A 23815-nucleotide genomic window follows, 5' to 3' on the forward strand; every position below is an offset into this window, starting at 1 on the left:
TCATTACGAAGGCACAGAGCTGTTACTCCAGCAAATGCTAAGAGTTCCCAACATGTCAAGAGAGGAAGTAAGACCACGAAAGGCTGATAGGCAGCAGAAGAAAATCCTCTTGACCAACAAATTTATAGTAAACAATTCCTAATTTGAATAGCTGAGTCCCTATAACCCTCAAAACTTCCTTGATGAAAAGGCATTTTAAAAACAAGTCCGAGTTAATAAATGCAAGACCACCAAAAGCCAAAAACAGTACCCTGTTTTGTTGACCCTGAACAAATATGGATTGCACTTATTGACATATTCTTATGTTCTTCACTGAAAAGATTCAAAATTATTTAATATACACTGCTGTATTTGACATTAACATAAGGTTTCACAATTTGACTTTTTTCATTTTCACTTTCCTAACAAGATGAACCTCTGGTAATGAACCTAACATTCAGTGACATTAATTCAGTAATGAAAAAATCTGGCCAAGAGAAATCCCACAGATGTCACCATAACTGTTCAGTGATGGTTAGACCACATCCTGGAAAATATAGCCTTACAAAGAAAGAAAGGGAAAAAAACAGCAAAGATGAAAATTACCACACTCTAGAAGAAAAATGTGGGAACAGTTCTGAGAGGAACAGTCCTATTTTTTGAAAATATACTGTCATTACAACTGTTCTAAAAAAAGAGACAGAAAATACCACTTTATTTGAATACTTTGATAATGATGTTTAAAGTGGTAAAATGCACAGATTTAGCATTGCTCAGTAAGAAATTAAACTAAAATGAATTCCAAATAGGTTTTGCCTTGAACTGTCAATCTCTCTATTCTACATACACCGAAAAGACACATTTCCAACATCACTTCTAGTATTTTAGACAGTTTAAAAGTCACAAAAAATAAATCGCAGACTGTAGCAGAAAGAAATTTTATTTTAAAAAAGGACATCAAAAAGACTGTAAATTAAATGAAATACCAGACAGAGCAATGTATTGAACATATAGTATATAAAAGAAGCAACCTCTTATAAATTACTTTATTTACACTATACACTGCTGAAGAATAAGAACACCAGTCATATTTACAAACTGAATGTGTCAGATAATTGCATATTGTAAATGCAGGATAGCAAGGTGGCCTTGTGGGTAGCACTGGCCCAGACCACTGTCTATGTGGAGTCTGCACACATTCCTAACACATTTTCCTAACTCATTTCCAAAATGCACAAGGTGCAGCTAATTGGAACCAAAAAATGTGATAAATATATGAATTTATACAGCACCTATAAAAAGTATTCATCCCCTTCGAAGTTTTCATCTTTTATTGTTATACAACAGTGGATTTAATTTGATTTTTTGAAACTGATAAGCAAAAAATGCTCATTTAATGTAAAAGTGAAAAAGGTCTCTGCAAAGTAATCTAAATTAATTACATCCATCCAGCCATTTTCCAACCCGCTGAATCCAAACACAGGGTCACGGGGGTCTGCTGGAGCCAATCCCAGCCAACACAGGGCACAAGGCAGGAACCAATCCCAGGCAGGGTGCCAACCCACCGCAGGACACACACAAACACACCCACACACCAAGCACACACTAGGGCCAATTTAGAATCGCCAATCCACCTAACCTGCATGTCTTTGGACTGTGGGAGGAAACCGGAGCGCCCGGAGGAAACCCACGCAGACACGGGGAGAACATGCAAACATCACGCAGGGAGGACCCGGGAAGCTAACCCAGGTCCCCAGATCTCACAACTGCGAGGCAGCAGCGCTACCCACTGCGCCACCGTGCCTCCCTAAATTAATTACATTAATCAATTAATTAATCAATTAATTAATTATTTAATTGGTTACAGAGCAGATCAGAAATGTCAGGGGCATTAACAAGACAGAAAGAGTAAAGAGAAGGGCAACACTGAGGTGAGTCAGATGTTATTTTAGGAGTCTTGAACTGTTTTTGGATGTTAGTGACTTTAGAAGTGAAGAAAGAAGTGAATCTTCTTCCAGCTGACTTCAGAGTTTCCCACGTGCCTTCTGCCAAGATGTAATTTGTATTTTTTTAACAGTGGCTTTCTTTTTGCCAATTGCCCATAACACTGTGAGTGGTGAAGCACCTTGGCAACAGCTGTTGTATGCACAATCTCTAATCTCAACAACTATTGCTTATAACTCCTTCAGAGCTATCATAGGTTTCTTGGTGGCTTCCCTTGTTAATCTTCTTCTTTTTGCATGATCATTCAGTTTTTGTGGATGGCCTGCTATAGGCAGATTTATAAATGTTCCATACTCTTTCCATTTCTTCATTATTAATTTAGCTATCCTCTAAGGGGCTTTCAGTCACTTAGATATTTTAGTATACTTCCCCTGACTTTGGCTTGTCAATCAACTTTACACTGAGTTGCTTACTGTGTGTGGTTAGTTGTTGTGTTTTTTGTTTTGTTTTGTTTTTTGTTTGTTTATCTTTATTATGTAGGTTAGGCCACAATCCTGACTCAGCACAAGTTGCACCTTCCAAATACAGGTGCATTTATACTATAGTCAAAGACAGATGATCATGTGATAGGCTGCATCGGAGATAAAAAAATGTGTGTTGTATTAAATGGGGCTGACCACTTATGTGATCAATTATTGTGTGTTTTATATTTGTAATTAATTTAGTCCACTTTACGTAGTCTGTTTTAATTTCTACATTAAAAGAGTCTTTTTGTGTTAATCAGCAACAAAAAAGCCAAATTAAATCCACTGTGATTCAATGCTATTTAACCATAAAATGGGTGAATATTTTTAATAGGTGCTATAATTCATAATTGCACAGAATGCAAGTTAATAGTAAGCAGCAGTGCCTTCAACTTTAACTCTGTAATTGCAAGAAAAAAGAACAAATCACTCATGTGTAGATAATTATGTGTTTTTTTTTTCAATAAATATTGCCTTAGGCTAAATCCAATCTAAATGCTTACAAAAAAACCTGAAATACAAGAACATTTAGTACTAAAAAGAACTTTAGGGACACATTTTTTAGTATATGGTAAATGAGCAAACAAATAGACACTTCAAACTAATGATAATGATGTCATGATCACCGATTTACTCAAGGCTTAAAACTTTTTTTTAACAGTTAAAGCATCAAAATGATTTAACATATTTCACCACCATTACCATTTTCTCTGTAAATGACATTCTTGTATTTATTTAAAATTCTAAGCGCTTGAAATAACTGTCTCTCAACAGCTGAGTAAACCTTTTATAACTGCTAACTTTTAAAGTGTGCCAAGTTAAACGCAAAACACCATACCAACTGCAGATACAGTAAATACTAAGCAAGGTACTTCAGTTTCTGCCTTTGTATTTTTTGTTCAAAATTACTTTATAACTATTGGCACACCTATGAAAAAGACTACAATGATAGCTGGGCTTTTCCTGAAACCCACAATAGACAAGACTATGGAAATAAGCAAATTCTGTGATGATTCCTGAGGCCACTTAGTCCAAGTGATAAAAAAAATATTTAAGATTGTATGGTAACACAACCTAGTCATTAACCTGACTTATCTGACTTTATTATTCAAAAGTATGTGCAAAGGCATCCATAATTATTAATAATAAGTACAAATATTTACCCTTTAGACTTTTGCCTGCCCTTTCCATAGCATAACTTTCTCAGTTAAAGACAGGACCCTTATGTGTAGACAAAACATTTTAAAACAGGTCTCAGAGGCTATAGTTTGTGTGTGCAACTCGGAGTCACAATGGTGAGGCTTAAGATTTAAATAGCTTTGAATACAGCATGGTAGGAGGCTTGGGAATATAATGAACAACAACTATATTAAAGCTTCAGGTATGGCAATATCACAGATGCATGAAGAATGGGCCACTAATAAATATTCTACTAACAACAGTCCTGTAGTCAGAAGTAGACTGTCATTGATAAGGACTGATGGAGGCTGACACAGTTTGTGCAAAGGAAGATAGATAGATAGATAGATAGATAGATAGATAGATAGATAGATAGATAGATAGATAGATAGATAGATAGATAGATAGATAGATAGATAGATAGATAGATAGATAGATAGATAGTTGGTGCACAAGGAACTAACAATAATTTGAATCTGAGATGGGAGATACTACCTATGTTTTTTGTACTAGTTCTTAACAAATCTAGCTTCATTGGTTAGTGGCAATACAAAATCTACTACTGTAAAAACCTTACATCAAATTATGACTGCAGTTTACCAACATTGATGTGGAAGACTTGGAGACAAACTAAATGACCATTAAATGATATGATTAACCTAAAACTGAAACTTTTCATCTCAATATTAAATCTAAAGTAGTTCAGCATTTCTACTCACCAACAACCCATCAGGTACCTAGCTGAGGTTTAAGCAATTTTGCCAAGGATGAAGCAATGAAATTGAAGTTTCCACAAATGCAACCAAGGTTGGAGATACCGCACCAAGAATTATTGCATGAAACAGAAAATATGAACACGTATCTCCAATTCTCAAATCCATACACTGGCCTCCAGTTAAGCTTAGGGATGATTAAAAAAATCCTCCTTTCATCATATAAAACCTTAAATGGTCAAGACCCTACTTACATGTCTGAGCTTATCATTGCTTACAAACCAAAGTGCACATTGAGATTGATGCTGGCCAATTTAAGATTCCAAGGATTAATAAAATGACAGTGGGGGGTTGAGATTTTAGTTTCAGGGCACTAAACCTGTGTAATGACTTGTCTGCTTATATAGGAGAATTCCCTTCAGTCTCAGTTTTTAAATCTCACCTGAAGACCTATTACTTTAGTCTAACATACGCTAATTAGAACTGCTGAATAGCTGTTCATACTGCATTTCTATCTGCTAGTCATTTGTACAGAAATACACGTATCACAATATTTTTAAACCAATACTAACGCTTATCTATTCTGTTTCTCTTCACTGCATCTGAATGTTGCACTTAGTGCTGCTGCTCCCCTGCGTATGGAAATGTCATCTCAGAAAAAGAAACAGTGGAATCATCAGATGGAAAGATTCTCTCATCAGATTGGATGGCCAGCATAGACTCCACTATAGAAAATCCAGGAGTGGCCAGGAGGCTAGTTAGCCGAGGTCTCATGGACTGACTTTATGTTTGACTTTCTCTTGTACAATTTTCATCTCCTCCATTGTCATCAATTAACTGATGGACAGATATTGTTGATTTACATTTATGTTTAATTATTTCTACCCTGTTTTTTATGTGTTGAAACAAATCTGCATTTATATGTCTACCAGTTCTATATTTAGTAATTAGTATCACTTTGTATTTTAACTGAGAATTGCTCATAGCACTCTGCGCCTGCACTCAGTGAAGAGAGCTATTCAAAAAATAAGCTGTATTGTACTGTATTGTATCATGTCTGAAACTTCAATTAAAACTGTAAAAAGCTAACTCATTGGGGATATCTTGATGAAATTCATATTGTGACTTGTCATTTAAATGCCATTATCAATTAAGCCAAGTATAATTCTTCGAACACACCATTAATTAAATGCTTTAGGGAGGTTAACCAATGGAGGAGAAACAAACTGTCTTTAAATAAGAAAAATAATTTAACTAGTGGAGATTTTGCAGATTTTAAGTAAATACTGACAACTCTTAAATTAAAAGATTTGTATTTTAGTTTGTCTGAGTTCATTTAAAATATTTAGAAGTTATTTTTGGCGCTGATTTAACAATGAGTTGTTGCATTTCCAAATTGTCTAAACCTTTCTTTCTCCAACTTAGAAATATTGCATACTTGAAATAATATCATCCTTCGCTGGATCTTCATACCCTGGCATATTCAGGCATATGAAGCAGAATTAACCACTGAAATGTTTACTAGGCTTTTCAAATTATTAACTTACTACTCCAAACTTAGCAGCAGAGTACATCTGTATACTTACAATTTTTGAATCACTACACTGGCTTCCAAGGAAAAGGCAATTTTAAAATCATCCCTTTCTGTATATAAAGTTGTAAACAGCTCCGCAGACCCAACCTTACATGACGTAGTAATTCCTGAACTTCACAGTGCACATTGCAATCTCAGGATGTGCGGCTGTTTAAAATCCCTACAATAAATAAAATTACTGTAGGAGATAAAGGATTTATCTATAGATGCCCAAACTCCTTAATGACCTAAATAGCAATATAAGAGAAGTACCACAAGCCTTAGCATTTAAATAAAGGCAACATATGTATTGTTTCAGCACGGTTTACACATTAAATACTTCTTCTCTTTATAAATGTAATGAATTATTATTATTATTATTATTATTATTATTCTCTTGACCACTGTCAAAAAAGCCACATGAAATCCACTGAGATTCAGTTTTGTATAATAAAATGTGAAAACGTCTAAGGGGTTATACTTTTTATAAGCATTGTGTAAGAGTATTTTTTAATAAATACCTAAAAATTGTTATTTTCAGCATTATAATAAAACAAGTATTTTATAGACTTCTGCACATTCACTAATGCAGTATAACAAAGTTTAAAAATGATGTATAATTTACATAGACACTACACTGTCAGGAGTTTAGTAAACTTTAAAATGAACTATACAGAAACTACACTTTGAATAGGTAATGTTTTACTTTAGCTTCTCTGGATGGTGGTTGGCCTGGAAATTGGAAGGCTTCCATTTTCAGATTTAAGCACTGCTTTTTATGTGATCGAGAACAGTCTTTCATTTGAATGTGAAAGCTCTCCTGTGAAGAATATGTTATACTGTATCTGAAAATTGTCTTGGGTCTAAAGCCCTAATGGCAGGCACTGCGATTGTTTTCTAATGTAGCACAACTTATGACAAAAGACACTTACAATTAGTCATTAAACAGTGAGAAATAAAATATTAATTAAAGTGAAACCAAGATAGATAGTGTGATGGGCGGCCAGGTCCCATGCCTGGCTGGGACGCCCCTACTGCATATGTTCCAGGGGAGCAAACATGGGCAGCTCAATACCTCCCCTGGAAACGCTTGGTGGCAGCCTCCCTGGCCAATGGTGATTCCCCAACCTCCCGCATGGCTCCATGGGAGATGGAGTCCTCCACAGCCTGGCTGGGAGCTGGGGTGACGCTAGGGGGTGCTGCCTGAAATCAACAGCCCGGATGGACAAGTCTTCAGCCCCACCCGGAAGTGCAATTGGGACCAGGTGGTCAAACACCTGGAACACTTCCGGTTGGGCTATAAAAGGGGCCAGCCACCACCACTCGACAGCCAGAGTCGGGAGGAGGAGGACTAAGCTTGAGGAGGAGTGGTGGTAAAGAGGAACAAACGGTGTTGTGGGCCTTTTGTGGTGTTTGGGACTTTTGGGCTGTGGGACACGGGGAAGACGTGCCCCATGGCAGGAAGAGAAAAAATAAACAGACTTGTTCATTTTATGTGTGCCTCCGTGTCTATCTGTGTTGGGTCGGCGCCAACCAAGCACCTTTATTACAACAGACAGACAGACAGACAGACAGACAGACAGACAGACAGACAGACAGACAGATAGATAGATAGATAGATAGATAGATAGATAGATAGATAGATAGATAGATAGATAGATAGATAGATAGATAGATAGATAGATAGATAGATAGATTATTATTATAAACTTTATTTGTCCCCAAGGGAAATACCATCTCAGTTTAAAAGATGTATGACAGTTTATGGTTGTACTTCAGACATACTCAGGAAGTAAACAGTACAACTTTTAAGTAGACCCATGTTGTCATGTTTCTCTTACTTTACTAAAAGTTGAAGCTGGGAAGGAAATTGTGCATAGTTTTATGTGCTTTTAGAGCACATGTTTGTTATTAGTTAACATGGTTTAACTAAAAGGCAAATTCATGTTAAAAATATACTAAGTACTTTTTTGGATACCAAATCCTAATTTCTTTTCCTTAATTTTTTTACTAAAAGCTGATGCATTCAGTACAATAGTAAAACTATACTTCATGGATGCTATAAAAAGAGGAAAGAAAAATGTGCCTAATGTGTTTAGAAAAACAATGTATGTTTTACTGCTACACAAATAAAAACATAATGCTGTACATTTAGATATTTTATCCATCCATCCATCCATTGTCTCCCGCTTATCCGAGGTCGGGTCGCGGGGGCAGCAGCTTGAGCAGAGATGCCCAGACTTCCCTCTCCCCGGCCACTTCTTCTAGCTCTTCCGGGAGAATCCCAAGGCGTTCCCAGGCCAGTCGAGAGACATAGTCCCTCCAGCGTGTCCTGGGTCTTCCCCGGGGCCTCCTCCTGGTTGGACGTGCCCGGAACACCTCACCAGGGAGGCGTCCAGGAGGCATCCTGATCAGATGCCCGAGCCACCTCATCTGACTCCTCTCGATGCGGAGGAGCAGCGGCTCTACTCTGAGCCCCTCCCGGATGACTGAGCTTCTCACCTTATCTTTAAGGGAAAGCCCAGACACCCTGCGGAGGAAACTCATTTCAGCCGCTTGTATTCGCGATCTCGTTCTTTCGGTCACTACCCATAGCTCATGACCAGAGGTGAGGGTAGGAACATAGATCGACTAGTAAATTGAGAGCTTCGCCTTGCGGCTCAGCTCCTTTTTCACCACGACAGACCGATGCAATGCCCGCATTACTGCGGATGCCGCACCGATCCGCCTGTCGATCTCACGCTCCATTCTTCCCTCACTCGTGAACAAGACCCCGAGATACTTGAACTCCTCCACTTGGGGCAGGATCTCGCTACCAACCCTGAGAGGGCACTCCACCCTTTTCCGGCTGAGGACCATGGTCTCGGATTTGGAGGTGCTGATTCTCATCCCAGCCGCTTCACACTCGGCTGCGAACCGATCCAGAGAGAGCTGAAGATCACGGCCTGATGAAGCAAACAGGACAACATCATCTGCAAAAAGCAGTGACCCAATCCTGAGCCCACCAAACCGGACCCCCTCAACACCCTGGCTGCGCCTAGAAATTCTGTCCATAAAAGTTATGAACAGAATCGGTGACAAAGGGCAGCCCTGGCGGAGTCCAACTCTCACTGGAAACGGGTTCGACTTACTGCCGGCAATGCGGACCAAGCTCTGGCACCGATCGTACAGGGACTGAACAGCCCTTATCAGGGGGGCCGGTACCCCATACTCTCGGAGTACCCCCCACAGGATTCCCCGAGGGACACGGTCGAATGCCTTTTCTAAGTCCACAAAACACATGTAGACTGGTTGGGCAAACTCCCATGCACCCTCCAGGACCCTGCTAAGGGTATAGAGCTGGTCCACTGTTCCGCGACCAGGACGAAAACCACACTGTTCCTCCTGAATCCGAGGCTCGACTATCCGACGGACCCTCCTCTCCAGGACCCCTGAATAGACTTTTCCAGGGAGGCTGAGGAGTGTGATCCCTCTGTAGTTGGAACACACCCTCCGATCCCCCTTCTTAAAGAGGGGGACCACCACCCCGGTCTGCCAATCCAGAGGCACTGTCCCTGATGTCCATGCGATGTTGCAGAGGCGTGTCAGCCAAGACAGTCCTACAACATCCAGAGCCTTGAGGAACTCCGGGCGTATCTCATCCACCCCCGGGGCCCTGCCACCAAGGAGTTTTTTGACCACCTCGGTGACCTCAGTCCCAGAGATGGGGGAGCCCACCTCTGAGTCCCCAGGCTCTGCTTCCTCATTGGAAGGCATGTTAATGGGATTGAGGAGGTCTTCGAAGTATTCCCCCCACCGACCCACAACGTCCCGAGTCGAGGTCAGCAGCGCACCATCCCCACCATATACAGTGTTGACACTGCACTGCTTCCCCTTCCTGAGACGCCGGATGGTGGACCAGAATCTCCTCGAAGCCGTCCGAAAGTCATTCTCCATGGCCTCCCCAAACTCCTCCCACGCCCGAGTTTTTGCCTCAGCAACCACCAAAGCCGCATTCCGCTTGGCCTGCCGGTACCTATCAGCTGCCTCCGGGGTCCCACAGGACAAAAGGGTCCCGTAGGACTCCTTCTTCAGCTTGACGGCATCCTTCACCGCCGGTGTCCACCAGCAGGTTCGGGGATTGCCGCCACGACAGGCACCGACCACCTTACGGCCACAGCTCCGGTCAGCTGCCTCAACAATAGAGGCACGGAACATGGCCCATTCGGACTCAATGTCCCCCACCTCCCTCGGGATGTGGTCGAAGTTCTGCCGGAGGTGGGAGTTGAAGCTACTTCTGACAGGGGGCTCTGCCAGACGTTCCCAGCAGACCCTCACAACACGTTTGGGCCTACCACGCCTGACCGGCATCCTCCCCCACCATCGAAGCCAACTCACCACCAGGTGGTGATCAGTTGACAGCTCCGCCCCTCTCTTCACCCGAGTGTCCAAGACATGTGGATATTTTATTAGTAAAAGATTAAGCAAAAATATAATTTTAGCAGTGAAGCAAACATGGATAGACTTAAAAGTGTAATAATAATAATAACTTACAAACATATACTAAACTTAGAAGTCCATTTTGTTTTGGTTTTAGTGTAGTTGTTTCATAAGAATGAATTTCTAAAAGTCTCTTTTCAAATAGAGTATATTGCATCAGCAGCACAGAATTATCTGCTTTGACTTGGGGAGTTCCCCCATATGCGAGTTGGCTCACCATTTCACATAATGCATTTAGATGAGATCATCTGCTTATCTTAACACATTATTGTACTGTACTTCCTTTCACACATGAAGATAAAAATTCTGTATTAAATACTGATTACTCTGAGCTGGATTAGGAAAAGCATGTGTGTATCTGTGTATATTTTCCACACATTTTGCTGTTGATTAATACAGAAATTGCCTCTAAGTCCCTCAGGCTTCTGTTCACTTTTTATTTTTATTGGAGGTTTATCTGACATAATGTCCAACTATAGTAATCTAAGTAATAACTTTTTGAATCATGACTTCAGTCACCTCTCCTCCAGTACTCCAGCATCTTGTTGTTCTTGGTGAAAACTTTAAGCATATCTAGAAGCCATATCTTAGGAAAAGTGTACAATTTGGTCATACCAACTGTCATGGCCATCACCATGCACATGTTGCTATAGACCTAGCTTTTCAATTGTGAGTACGAGAGAAGGGTGTCTATACTTAAGCAAGACTGTTTCACTCAGGGTTATTACATCAAGAATGTTATGAACTTATACTTGTCCTTTCATACTTGTTTCAGTTTTGTGTTTCTAGGTTTTGAGTTCCAGTCTGTCATCTTATTCCTGGATGCATCTCTAGCTACTGGCCTCCCTCTTCTGTCTACAGTACTTCTTTCTGTGCTTTGTTTTTTTCCTTCCTCTGGGCAAACAGAAAAAGGCTGTCGCTGGCAGTTTCATTTAAGTTAGTTATCACACTACTTAGACTCAAGTGGTAGCGTTACTACAACTGATCTACTCTTAATATATTAATGGTTTAACACTATTCATTTTGCAGAGAATTTCTAATGTGCAACAGGGTATCCTACATGACATTTACAGCATAAAATCCACAGTATAAATGCAACTGCAATAGTTGCTACAACCTTTTATTTATGGGGCTGCCAAAACATTTTTCTTTTAGGATTACACATTACACTGAGTTTTCAAAATGTCATGAAGCTTTTGTGAATTTCTACCTGTACAGTAATCATAACTCAGTCCCCCTTATCTTAATACATAATTCGCCTGCCTCCTCACTCACTCACTCACTCACGTCCATCCGAAGCCGAATGCGCAGTCGCCTTCTGCGCATGTCCGAAGCCGAATACGCAGTCGCCTTCTGCGTAGCTGCCCGAAAAACCTTATGAAACCGACATCCAACCCCAACATCGCGGCAGGCGGCGGATTTACGGCCGCAAAAATTCAAAGAGAAAGGCGACTTCGATTAAAACTCTAGAGGCCTGAAAGACGATTTCATCTACAGCTCGAGGCCTAATTAAGCATTCTGATTCAATTACGCATTCATTCAATACACCTATATCAGGTTTGTGGTGCTTATACTTATTACTATTCCATATTGTACTGGAACATTCATCATTCAATATTATATTATAGGCCTGGAAAATTCATCAACTAACAGTACAAGCCTGTACAGTAATGAGTAAAGTGGACTACAATCATTACAAAACAACTTCTTCGTTACTTATCATTTGTTCTTCATACACTGCTGACACAAACTCGTGCCCGTTTCATCTTACGTTGTCGAAACGGGCTCTTTGTCTAGTTTATGTATATTTTACCTACAGTATAAGAGTATATATTGTAATAAATAATATTAAATATGTGTTAAGAGATGTTTACTGATGCTTGGCAGTAACTCAGCTAACTAAGGACTAAACACAGAGCATACACACTACCCTGGACTAAGTAAGTAGCCACAAAAAAATTGAAAAACAGATCATGTGGCTTGCAAATAAACATTAATTAAACCCGGACTGACCAATTAAGGAAAAGTTGTATTTAAAAGATTTTTATAGCATTTGTGACTTTGATATCAATGCATTTGGTAAGTTATAAGTATTATTATTATTTCATGCTTCCTCTGGTGTTCCAAGATTTAGCAACTCTAAATCACTGGGAGAGACACTTTTTTCCTAATTTTATAAATAGAGCCTCACTTAACAATGGAAGTTTAAAATTTCCACCCTTATACTGCTAGCAATATATCTATTTGCTATGTAGCACTTAACTGTTGAGAGAGGTACAGTTCAGACAAATGAGTCATTATTTCTTTTCCTCAGCATTTATTTGACATTTACTGAAAACAGACATTCTGTGTGGTGTAGTGTGTAGTAATGTAGTGATGGTAGACAGGGAGCATGCTCTTGCTGTCCACTGCAAAATTAATCCTTCATCCACTCCTACATTCATTAGAGTTTGTGATTTTGTTTACTATTGCTCAAGAAATTCTTTATGTTATGGTGTTACTAGGGGGCTCTGCCCCCTGCTCGCTTCACTCGCCAACCCCTTAGTTGAGATGTTTCGTTTTGGAGCCGTGACTCCTTTGGTTGCGTTGTTTGAGAAACGCGTTGTAGGCGCCTGCGTTCATTTTATTTATCCAGGCGGGCTCGTTTTTGTAGCCCCGTCAGTCGAGCTCTTTCTTTTTGGAGCCGTGCCTGCTTTGCTTGCGGCATTTCAGACGCGCGCTGTAGGCGCCTGCGTTCATTGATTTTATCCAGGTGGGCTCGTTTTTGTATCTCCGTCAGTTGTGGTCTTTCGTTTTGAACCCGTGCCTGCTTTGCTTCTGCAGTTTCAGACGCGCGTTGTAGGCGTCTATGTTCATTGTATTTGTCCATGCAGGCTCGTTTTTGTAGCTCTGTTAGTCGAGCTGTTTGGTTTTGGAGCCGAGACATTTTTGCTTCCGCGGTTTCAGACGCGTGTTGTAGGCGCCTACGTTTATTGTTTTTATCCATGCGGGCTCGCTTTTGTAGCTCCATTAGTTGAGCTGGATCGTTTTCGAGCCGTGACTCCATTAGTTATCCGTTGTCTACCGTTAGTAATATGGACAATTGCACTGTTAACACGGAGCGTTTTCTGTGGTTGTACTGTTAATAATGCATCATAATGTGATTCACATATGCTATATGGTTTGGACGTGTGAGGATGCCGTACGTTTAATACGGAGAGTTCGTTTATTCTTATTACCCGGACCATGCTGTGTAGTGTGGACGTTTAGTTCAGAAGCGCGTTGTAGGCGCCTGCGCCTTTCGTACTTTCTCGCGCCCTCCGCACTATCTTTGTGGACCTTTGCGGACTCCGTAGTGTCTTCCATTTGACTCTGGGGTGCAGTGCAGAATCCTCTTTTCTGTGTGGCGTTAGTTGAGCTATTTCATTTTTGAGCCGTGACTCCTTCGTTAGTTGAGCTCTTTCGTTTTTGAGCCGTGACTCCTTCGTTTGCGGTGGATCAGACTTCGCTTGCGGTTTATGAGACGCGCGCTGTAGGCGCCTGAGCACTATGTCTCCTGCGTCCATCGCCGTGTACCTGGGTCCGTGCCTTCTGGTTTACCATTCTCGGTTAGTAATATGGATGAATTAAAGAGTTCCAAAGCACACAGGGTCATGAAAATGCTCAAAATGCCCACTAGAGGAGGAAAACTGTCAAACACCAGTTAATGTTATGACTGGTGCATTTTGTTAATTTTTTGAGGCTTTTCTGGGGAGTTTTTGGGCATCTGAGCAGCTATTCAGAGGATTCTGAAGCCAAGGAATTTAATTTTGACATTTATTTTGTTCTATATAATTTCTTGAGGAAGCCATGATTTTTTACCATCATTCCGCAATGGCATCTTGAATTTTGACAGGTGGCGCTATTATGAGATTTTAACCTCAGTCGTGCCAAAGTAACTTCCTAGAATTCTATGAGAATGCATGGCGGCATGTGATGTTATCAGGGTGACAGTATAAATTGACATATGTGTGCACTGCTTAAACATTTGTGTTTGGAGTCTCTTAAACTTTTTATGCACAATTCCTGTTATAGTTACATCTTAACAGTTTTGAACATTTTTCTTATCCTTCACTTTCCAACCTTGGCTAGCATTTCTGGCTTGGCAAAAGATCGGTTTGTCTTTCAGGTACAGTAAAGACCTCCCTGCTTGAATTTTTTACCTCACTTCATCTCCTGACCCTATATTAAAATTCTCTCAACTAGTAAAGAAAAGGGCCACATAAAGTGTTTATAAAGAAAAAAAAATGTTTACAAAAAATGGTCTGTACCCAGATAAAGCTCAGAGTAGCACAAGAGGCCTATGATTTGACAAAAAAACAAGTTAAGTGATTTTATTGTCACACCATCCATACATAGTATTGGGCAGACAATGTCCCAATACACAATCCAAAGCTGATTTCAAAAAATCCAGAAATCACAGAAAGAACAGAATAAACACATTAGAACTAACCACACAACAAGCGCATTCAATGAACCACAAGGGACTGTGGGCTTCCTTAGCCTTTATAGGGCTGAGGGCAGTCCCCTGCTGAGGTGGCCAGGAAGCCCCACCTTATGGGAATCTACCCACAAAACACAAGGAGCACAGCAGAATATACATGGCATCATGGAGAATTGTTAAGTGCTGGTGACACTAAATATCCAAGACCTGGTTTTGATTAATGGCACAGTCATTTTCATGTAGAATCCATGCTTGTTTGTTGTACATCTAGAATGCAGGAATTGGCATAAAACGGTCCTTTTCATCCATTTTATGGCTGTATGCCTATGTGTTTTATACACCTGCAATGGAAAACAGGTATTTTGGCAATATGTAATGTCACAAGCGAACCAATCAACAGTGTGACACTTGTGAACATCTTCACCAATTATAATAAACAGTACAGTGACTATAAAAAGTTTTCACCCCCTTGTAAGGTTTCACATTTTATTATTAAACAACTTTAAATCAAGGTGAATCTATTTTTTTTTGACATTGATAACAGAAAAGGCCTCTTTAATGGCAAAGTGAAAACAGCTCTATGTGAAATGTTCTGTATTAGTTACATATATAAAACACAAACCAATTGATTTCATACATTTTTACTGCCAAGTCAGTGTTTAGTAGATGCAGCATTGCCAGCCATTACAGCTTTTAATCTATGTGGACAAGTCTCTGTTACCTTTGCACCTCTGGACACAGCCATTTTTCCTCATTCTTATTTGCAAAAGTGCTGTTGGGTTTCATGGAGATCATGTGTGAACAACCTTTTTCAAATCCAGCCACACATTCTCCATTGGATTGAGATCTTGACTCTGACTTGGTCACTCCAAGACATTAACCTTGTTGTTTTAAGCCATTCCTCTGTTGATTTGGCTTTATATTTGGGGTCATGGCTTGCTTGAAGAGAAATCTTCTCCCAAGGTGCAGCTTTTTTGCCAAGTGCATCAGGTTTTCCTCAAGGATTTCCCTGTATTTTTCTGCATTCGTTTTACCCTCTACTTTCATCCAGGGTGTGTTACAAGAAAAGCATCCACACAGCACAATGTTACCACTTACCATGCTTCATTGGGGGAATGGTGTGTTTTTAACAATGTACAGTTTTTGGTTACTTTTGGTTTCAAGAAAACATAGAACCTTCTTTCAGCTGAAATGCGTCTCCAATGTGCCTCCTGGCAAATTCCGGCCAAGATGTCATGTGATTTTTGTTAAAGTAGCTTTCTCTTTGCCACTCTCCCATAAACCTGTGTCTGGTGAGGCACCCGGGTAGCAACTAATGTATGCAAAGTCTCTCTAACCTAGTCATTGTAGCTTGCGACTCCTTCAAAATTACCATAGGTCTCTTGATGGACTTGCTCGCTCGTCTTTTTCTTGCATGATCATATAGTTTTTGTAGATGGCTTGCTATAAGCAGGTTTTCATCTGTGTCATACTCTTTCTATTTCCTAATTAGCTGGATTTCAACGGATTGTGAAAAAGGCGACCCGGACACAGACAGGCAGACACGTTTCCATCCATCACCACACGTTTATTTACACAATTATTATTTACAAGTCACTATGTGCACCACACCAACAAACCCCCACAGTCTCTCACAATTCCGGCTTCTTCATTAAGCCTCCTCTTCCTCTTCACACAACACTCAGGGCCTCTCTTTGCCACCTCTTCTGACCTTGTCCACCTCCTCACCCTACTCCAGCCTTGATTGTAGGGAGGGGGCTCCTTAAATAGGTAGGCGGCTGCGGACCACACCCGGCCACCTGCAACAGGATATTCAGTGATCTGTGTGTAACCTTTCAATGGATTTGCTTGGAGTGTTCTTTTGTCTTCATTGTTTAGGTTAATAACACAATACTGACCTATGACACATTGGACCTTTCAGATACAGGTACATTTTAAGCTACAATTCAGTGAACCCCCCTGAATACGTACGCATTTAAATGATTTTGTGTTTAATATTTACAATTAATTTAAACCAATTTGCAGAGATTAGTTTAAACTCTTTTATATAAATGTTTACTTTTTCTGTTTTCACTTTGACATTAAAGAGTGTTTTTTCATTGATCAGTGTCAAAAAAGCCAAATGAAATCTACTGTGATTCAATGTTGCATAATAATAACAAATAAAAACATCCAAGGAACTAATTTATTTTTATAGGCACTGTATACTTGTTACATTCTGCATCCTTCCTTTAAAAATCAAAAGTATAAACTATTTTCCTGTAATCTGTATATTACCAAAACACATCTTTCATGTAGAAAGTTATTAGCATTAATCATCATATTTATTAAAGTGTAATGGTCTACATATATTGCAAGTTTTTGTCAGTGTACTACTGTCTTAAAAATGATGTCTCTGCATACATGAATGAGTAGACCTGTCCCTTTAAGACCTTTTCCAAAGTGATGTATAGGTTTTCAATGAATCTTAACTGGTATGGATGTTTAAATTGACAGCAGAGAAGAGAAGTTGTGTCTTGTCTTGTTAAACCCTTTTATAGTAAGTGTGAAGCTGGCAGACGGCAAGGAAATGCATTATGTCATTAAATTCCGAAAGGGAATTTCTTTGATCCAGCTGTATCAATGGAATGGAACAACTATGCTTTTGCAGAGTATAAGATTCATTCAGAAGCTAATTTCCCTAATCTGTTACAAGCTTGGATCTACCATTAGAATAAAAACATTAACTTTTTCTTTGGAACTTTTGTTGGCACAATTTAAATTTCATGTACAACATTTATATCATTCCTCCTGTATACATTACACAATCTGCTTCAAACCTGAACTGATTTTTTAAGTGTCACTGATTTTATCTTAGTGTCTGTATTATATGTTTAATAATATATTTGTGGGGCGAGGGGGAGTTGCGAGTTGGGGACATTTATGTTTATACTGTACATCAGGTTATTAGGTTACATAGAATACTGGACAAGAATGGGAAAACTGATACTGTACATGCAGCCAAACAATATTAAATCTTATTTAAGAAGTAACACTAGTACAGAAGTGGAGAATACAGTACATGTACAACTGTCTTAAAGGTAATGACTCTGTTGATACAAGTTTAGGATAATTGCAATGAATGACTGGATCTACTGCACATCTTTAAATGTTTCCCAGAGTGATGGTGCTTGTCTTGAATGAATGAATGTGTGGATGTTTAAATTAAGAGTGGAAGCCGGGCAGGGAGACACAAAGTGTCTTGTCTTGTGAAACTCTTTCGTCATGAGTGTGAGGAACTGCATTACGTTAGTTTAGTTCAAAGAGAGAGAACTCCTGCTGTTGGATCCAGCTGTTTCAGTGGAATGGAACAATTGTTTTTTTTGCAGAGAGTAAGACTCATTCAGAAGCTTTTTTTTATTAAGCTGTTGCTGACTTGAACATAACTGTAAAACAGTCACTTTTCTTTTGAAATTTGGTAAGCATAATTTCAGTGTCTAACAGAATATTCATACATGTCCTCCTTTATACATCATCCAATCTGTTTAAAACTTGGAATCTAAATATTTTAAGTATCAATGGTTTTCTGTTAATGTTTATGCTATATGTTTAACATTGCATGTTTTGGGAGGAAGGTATGTATAATTATTTATTTGCATATATATTTATTTATTTGTATAAATATATTTTAGGATTAGTGATTTGATTCATTTATATACTTTCATTCATTTAATCGTTTTGATTTCTGAGTGGTTCGGTGGGATTTGGTGAACTTGTTATTGCCTTTCTGACCATGACAAAAATAAATAAATCACAGACACCTTTTGGTGTTTTTGTGAATGTTGCTCTGCCTAGTTATTTGGTGCCTAGGAAGATAACAAAAGTACAAGACCTAAGTTAAAAACCATACACTTGATTATGGGGAATTCCAGATTCTTAACTATAAAAATAAGGTGGTAATTTATAAAAGGTTAGGTATTTATCCGGTTTGTAGCAGTCTGTAACAAACTTTAAATGTGACCAATAAAGCAAAGAAATGTAAGGCAGCAAAAAGAATGTTTACTATGATGTCATTCTTAATAAACTAATGACATACCTCAGTAATTATGTGAAGGTTAAAAAGATGAAAAGCAATTCTGATGAAGCATAACTAAGTTTATTATTAACTGGTTAAGACTATAACTGTGCTGTAATAAACTGCAAAGGAATTCATAATATGCCAAGCTTGTTATATAGAAATGTTTGGATTACCTAAGAAATGAGCTTTAAAGCTTCACTAAACAACTAAAACAGGAAAAACAACTTTGTTTTGAGAATTTCATGTCTGTAACTTATTATATGTACAGATTACCAGCATGTCCTAAATTATCAATTTATTTTCAGCCTGTCTTTTATACCAAAGAAAGTATGAACTGATATGTGGGGTTAGCCAAACAGGTCATTTTTATCAGTTTGAAACACATTTGTAGTTTAAGGTAGTCATTTTTAAATATTAACCTTTGCAAACATAACTAAGTTCACTCTCTATGATAGGGGGTTAAAGTAAGAAAAATACCTGAGCCTGAAACTTTGGCCCGGAGGTTCTTAAGTTTACAAAAGCTGTAATAACTGAAACAACATGAAAATATATTTCTGCAAATCATCTACAATACATTATATAAACAATGAGTACATTTCAACTGCAATACACATTTCAGTAAGCACATACTTTTGCTAAAAGATTTCTCGTGGATTTGCACACCATGAGCCATGATAACTCACAGATTTACATTGTGGCTTCTGCCAGTGGTTAGCCATGAACCAGCAACTGGAAAATAACTGCAAAATTAACAAAAATGAACTTAGGTCAAGTGCAATGTCAATCTCTAATGCACATTCCAATCCCCTGAATGAATGTTTGAGTTATTGTGAATGATGCGTAAGTGGTGTCATATTTATTAGTTGCATACACAGTCTGACACCTCCTGGCTGTGTTTTGTAAACTGGACAGGGAGCATGCAGAGTTACTCTGTGCATTTGATCTGTATCATGCAGTAACAGAACCATTTTTCTCCACACTCGTATCATACAGTACGGGAGACCATGTGGGATGGCAAGTACTAACAGTCAGTACGATCGTGTGAGTCAGGCACTAACATTCTGCTCTGTCATGTGCAAGCAACTGAATAAATATTACAGAAAAATCTTTCACCTTCTCTTCAAACAGTGCCTATGTGCATTGGTAACTGTTTCATAACGTATCAGATGATGCATATATGCTAAATCTTCATCAGTACAGCAGTGGACACTATACATACCTTCCCTATTGTGATTATAATAACGTTTTTGTTGCTGCAAAAAATGAACGCTTTTGGCTCATTTTTCCAATGGTAAACATAAAGCTAAGGAGATTAATACTCTGCCTACCTGTAACATTGTTATTTTAGAAATCAAAAAAATTCTGAGGTGCACTCCTGGAATTTAGAAAGTATACATTCTAATTAACCCTTAATGTACTCTTCCAAAAATTAACTTGTGCATTCCTAGATAGATGACAAATATATATCCTAATTATTCCTTAATACATTCTTTACAAGTATTAACATATGTACTGTATTTCTGGATGAATGACATAACCAAAGGTAAGCATTTGTAAAAAGTGAAAAAATATATATCAATGTATGAATAAATAAGTATAAATGGCATTCAAACAACTTAGTGTGAAATATAGGCATGACTACAGGCCTTATTAATGAAGAGCTAAACCACTTTTCCACTAACTATAAGAATCAGAACCAGACTGACTACATTTGTTTTTCCATTAAAAGCAAAAATGCTGAAGGATGTATTACAATACCCTTACCACCTGATTAAAACATTTGTAAGAGGATAATATTTAAGCCTGCGGTGGGTTGGCACCCTGCCCAGGATTGGTTCCCTGCCTTGTGCCCTGTGTTGGCTGGGATTGGCTCCAGCAGACCCCCGTGACCCTGTGTTTGGTTTCAGCGGGTTGGATAATGGATGGATGGATGGATAATATTTAAGCATTTAAACAGATCTGAATGAAATGTCTATGGTGATAATTGTTCTACTTTCATGTTATTTTTTTTCCAACATTTTTCTAACTTTTTTGATACCGTGCTTCTCAATATACTTTTTCAATATGAATCAAAGTTTGCAACTTGTATTAACACTTTAATCAAATTGTATGTACTTTATCTGTGAAATAAGTGCACATATTAATATTTATCTTCATGAAAAGTATTTATTGCACAAAAAATTCTGTTCAAATCCAATTCAGATTAAGTGTTTAAAAATGTGCCCGAAGCAATAATTGTTCAACTAGAATGTTTTCATCTGCATGACAACATGAAACCAACTGGTGAAAGATGCATCCGTATAGCCTCATTAAAAGGTTCCGCATAAAGAGTCGGCAACAAGCAAGGTTAAAGGAATTTCACAGGTACTTCCAGGGATGTTTTATAAAACAGTAGTGGAAGTAAAGCTGGTGCTAGAGGCAAAGCAACATTAGTAACAAGCCAATAAACTATAAAAATTGGAACATGAAATGCACATGAAAACCTATTGCTCTCCTTAGAAAGTATTTTTGATTTGTTAAATCAAGATATCAATAAAAAGCACCTTAAATAGCATTCACTGGAATATTTACTATAATGAATACATTCTAATTTGGTATTATTATTTAGCTTTTAATTAATCATTTTAAAAAACTATTATTTTATTTCCTTCTAAGAAATAAAATTATTAATTAATTTTGATTAGATTTTGCCTTTGTAATTTTGACTGATATTTACAGAATGGGAAATAATGCTTGGTCCTGAAGCACTAAGCTCATTTCTGAAAACTCCTTTATAAAAATTGTTGAAAAATCCAACCACACATTACTGGCAATATGTATGAAAAGTGAAATCATGTAAAAAGATTAAAAATTGCACTTCATTTTCTTAGCAATATTCCAAAAACAGAATTGCATTTTCTTTGTCAGAAAGCAGCAAATAGTAACTTTACTCTCAAGACAATAATATATAATTTATACTGTAACAGCTACATTTTTTCAATATTTAAACGGTTTGTGTTTAAAAGAGGCAATTAGGGCTTGGTTTGTCACACTCTGGATAGTACTGGGACCACTGAACTGATTTAAAGGTATATGATACAACCAGAAAACATCTTCATTATTCTGTAGCTCTTAACTATCATCTGTTCTCTGTTTTTCTCTCTCTCACTCCAAAATTCAGTTCATAGAGAACTCAAGATGGCCCTTTAGACAACTGATAGTTTCCTTTGGACTTAAGTGATGGTTTGTCAGAACAAAGAAATTCATAACAATGACTCACCCAAATCACATAAATATAAGTGTACAATTAAAAGCAATCTTACCCATACTGACAGTCTTCATTGGGGCCTCTGATCTTTAAGTCTTTTAGGTTCAATACAGATTTGTGTACAACTGCAAAAGAAAGCAGATTAGCTGAAGAAACCTTTCACTTTTTGTGCAAAAAGATTAAAAAGAGAATACTTCCACAGCAGAATATATTAGCTTCATAATGAAAGGTGTCTCCCCATCAGAGTAAAGTAATTTTCTGGTTTAAGGAGAAAAATAAAAAGAAATTACACTGTAATAGTGTGTGCCCTTAGCAGCAGTATAAACAATTGGGATGTGTGAGACTCGAGAAATATTCTGCCTTTATCCATCACTCTGTGAGCAGACACAATGACACAATTTAAAATATATAAAAATAAGCAAGATTAGTCACGTCAACAGTTCAGTTTCATCTCAAACTGTGCTGTGCTTGGATGGACAGTCTCTTAAAAGAATCTTGTACACACTTCAATTAATGTACATTTTTATAAATACATACAGTATGCATTAAAGTATGACAGAAAGTTACTATTCAAGTTTCCTGCAACAGTACTCACATTTAAGCTTTAACATCTTCAACAAGCTTTCATTTTAAGTTAAGTTGATAGTCGTTTTTTTATCTGAGATACATTTTAATTAAGAAACCAAGATTACATTATCAATATAACATTACCATTAAGGTCACTATCTGAGATACATTTTAATTAAGAAACCAAGATTATATTATCAATATAACATTAGCATTAAGGTCACTGCTCTCTTTTCCATGTAGGTACTATATAGTTCATTCTTTTTTTTCTGTATCAAAACAATATAAACTAATAAGGAAGCAGATGAAAGATTCACTACTACTGAATCATGCATCATAACAGAAGTGTGATCATCTTCTTTGAGGTAATATGTCACACACAGAGCACAGGCATATTTTTTAAGTGAATATAACTGTGAAAACATTATTATAACAGTAACAAAAAGAACAGTGCTACATCTTACACAATGAAAGCACAACATAGTGATTCCTCCTGTTTTCACTTAATTTTTAATGAAAAACCTGATCTTAAGCTTGCTGCTTCATTACAGTTCTAGTGTATTCATTTGTTATTTCACTGGTACTGCCTTGATATTAAAGCATTCAAAATTAGCAGTATTTTGTTCAAATTAATACAATTAAAACTTCACTGTTTTCACAGTTCATATTTTTGCAACATATATATATATATATATATATATATATATATATAGAGAGAGAGAGAGAGAGAGAGAGAGAGAGAGAGAGAGAGAGAGAGAGAGAGTTATATATATTGTGGCATGCCGCTGGGGGTGGTACCCAGCCGGGACGCCCGAGAGGACCAGAGGAGGGCTTGCGCCTCCTCCGGACCACGAGGGGGCGACCACACTGGTTGTGTTGGGGACCACAGGTGCAGGGCTTGGAAGCCCAACCCTGTAGGGGCCCGTGGTCACCGCCAGGGGGCGCCCTGGTGCCTGGAGATCCCTGGAACTCAGCACTTCCACCACACCCGAAAGTGCTGGGGGGAAGAAGAACAGGGACACCTGGAGGGCTTCCGGGTGCGCAGCCGGCACTTCCGCCACACAGGGGAGTGTCGGCGGAGGAGTGTCGGG

The 23815-nt window shown here is 38.4% G+C and overlaps 2 protein-coding genes across 2 annotated transcripts in view; one reads left to right on the forward strand and one right to left on the reverse strand.

Moving 5' to 3' along the window:
* The window catches only part of myd88 (MYD88 innate immune signal transduction adaptor), a 399089-nt gene that overhangs the window by 226072 nt on the left and 149202 nt on the right, over window positions 1-23815 (forward strand). The gene's annotated exons all lie outside the window — the stretch shown is intronic.
* map3k22 (mitogen-activated protein kinase kinase kinase 22) overlaps window positions 1-23815 on the reverse strand; it is a 182000-nt gene that overhangs the window by 84676 nt on the left and 73509 nt on the right. Inside the window, exon 2 of the mRNA XM_028804087.2 lies at window positions 22213-22282. Coding sequence (XP_028659920.1) covers window positions 22213-22231 — 19 coding nt within the window. The 5' untranslated portion in view covers window positions 22232-22282. The remainder of the gene's footprint in view (window positions 1-22212; window positions 22283-23815) is intronic.

Source organism: Erpetoichthys calabaricus, chromosome 6 (assembly GCF_900747795.2).
Source record: "Erpetoichthys calabaricus chromosome 6, fErpCal1.3, whole genome shotgun sequence".
Taxonomy (NCBI): domain Eukaryota; kingdom Metazoa; phylum Chordata; class Cladistia; order Polypteriformes; family Polypteridae; genus Erpetoichthys; species Erpetoichthys calabaricus.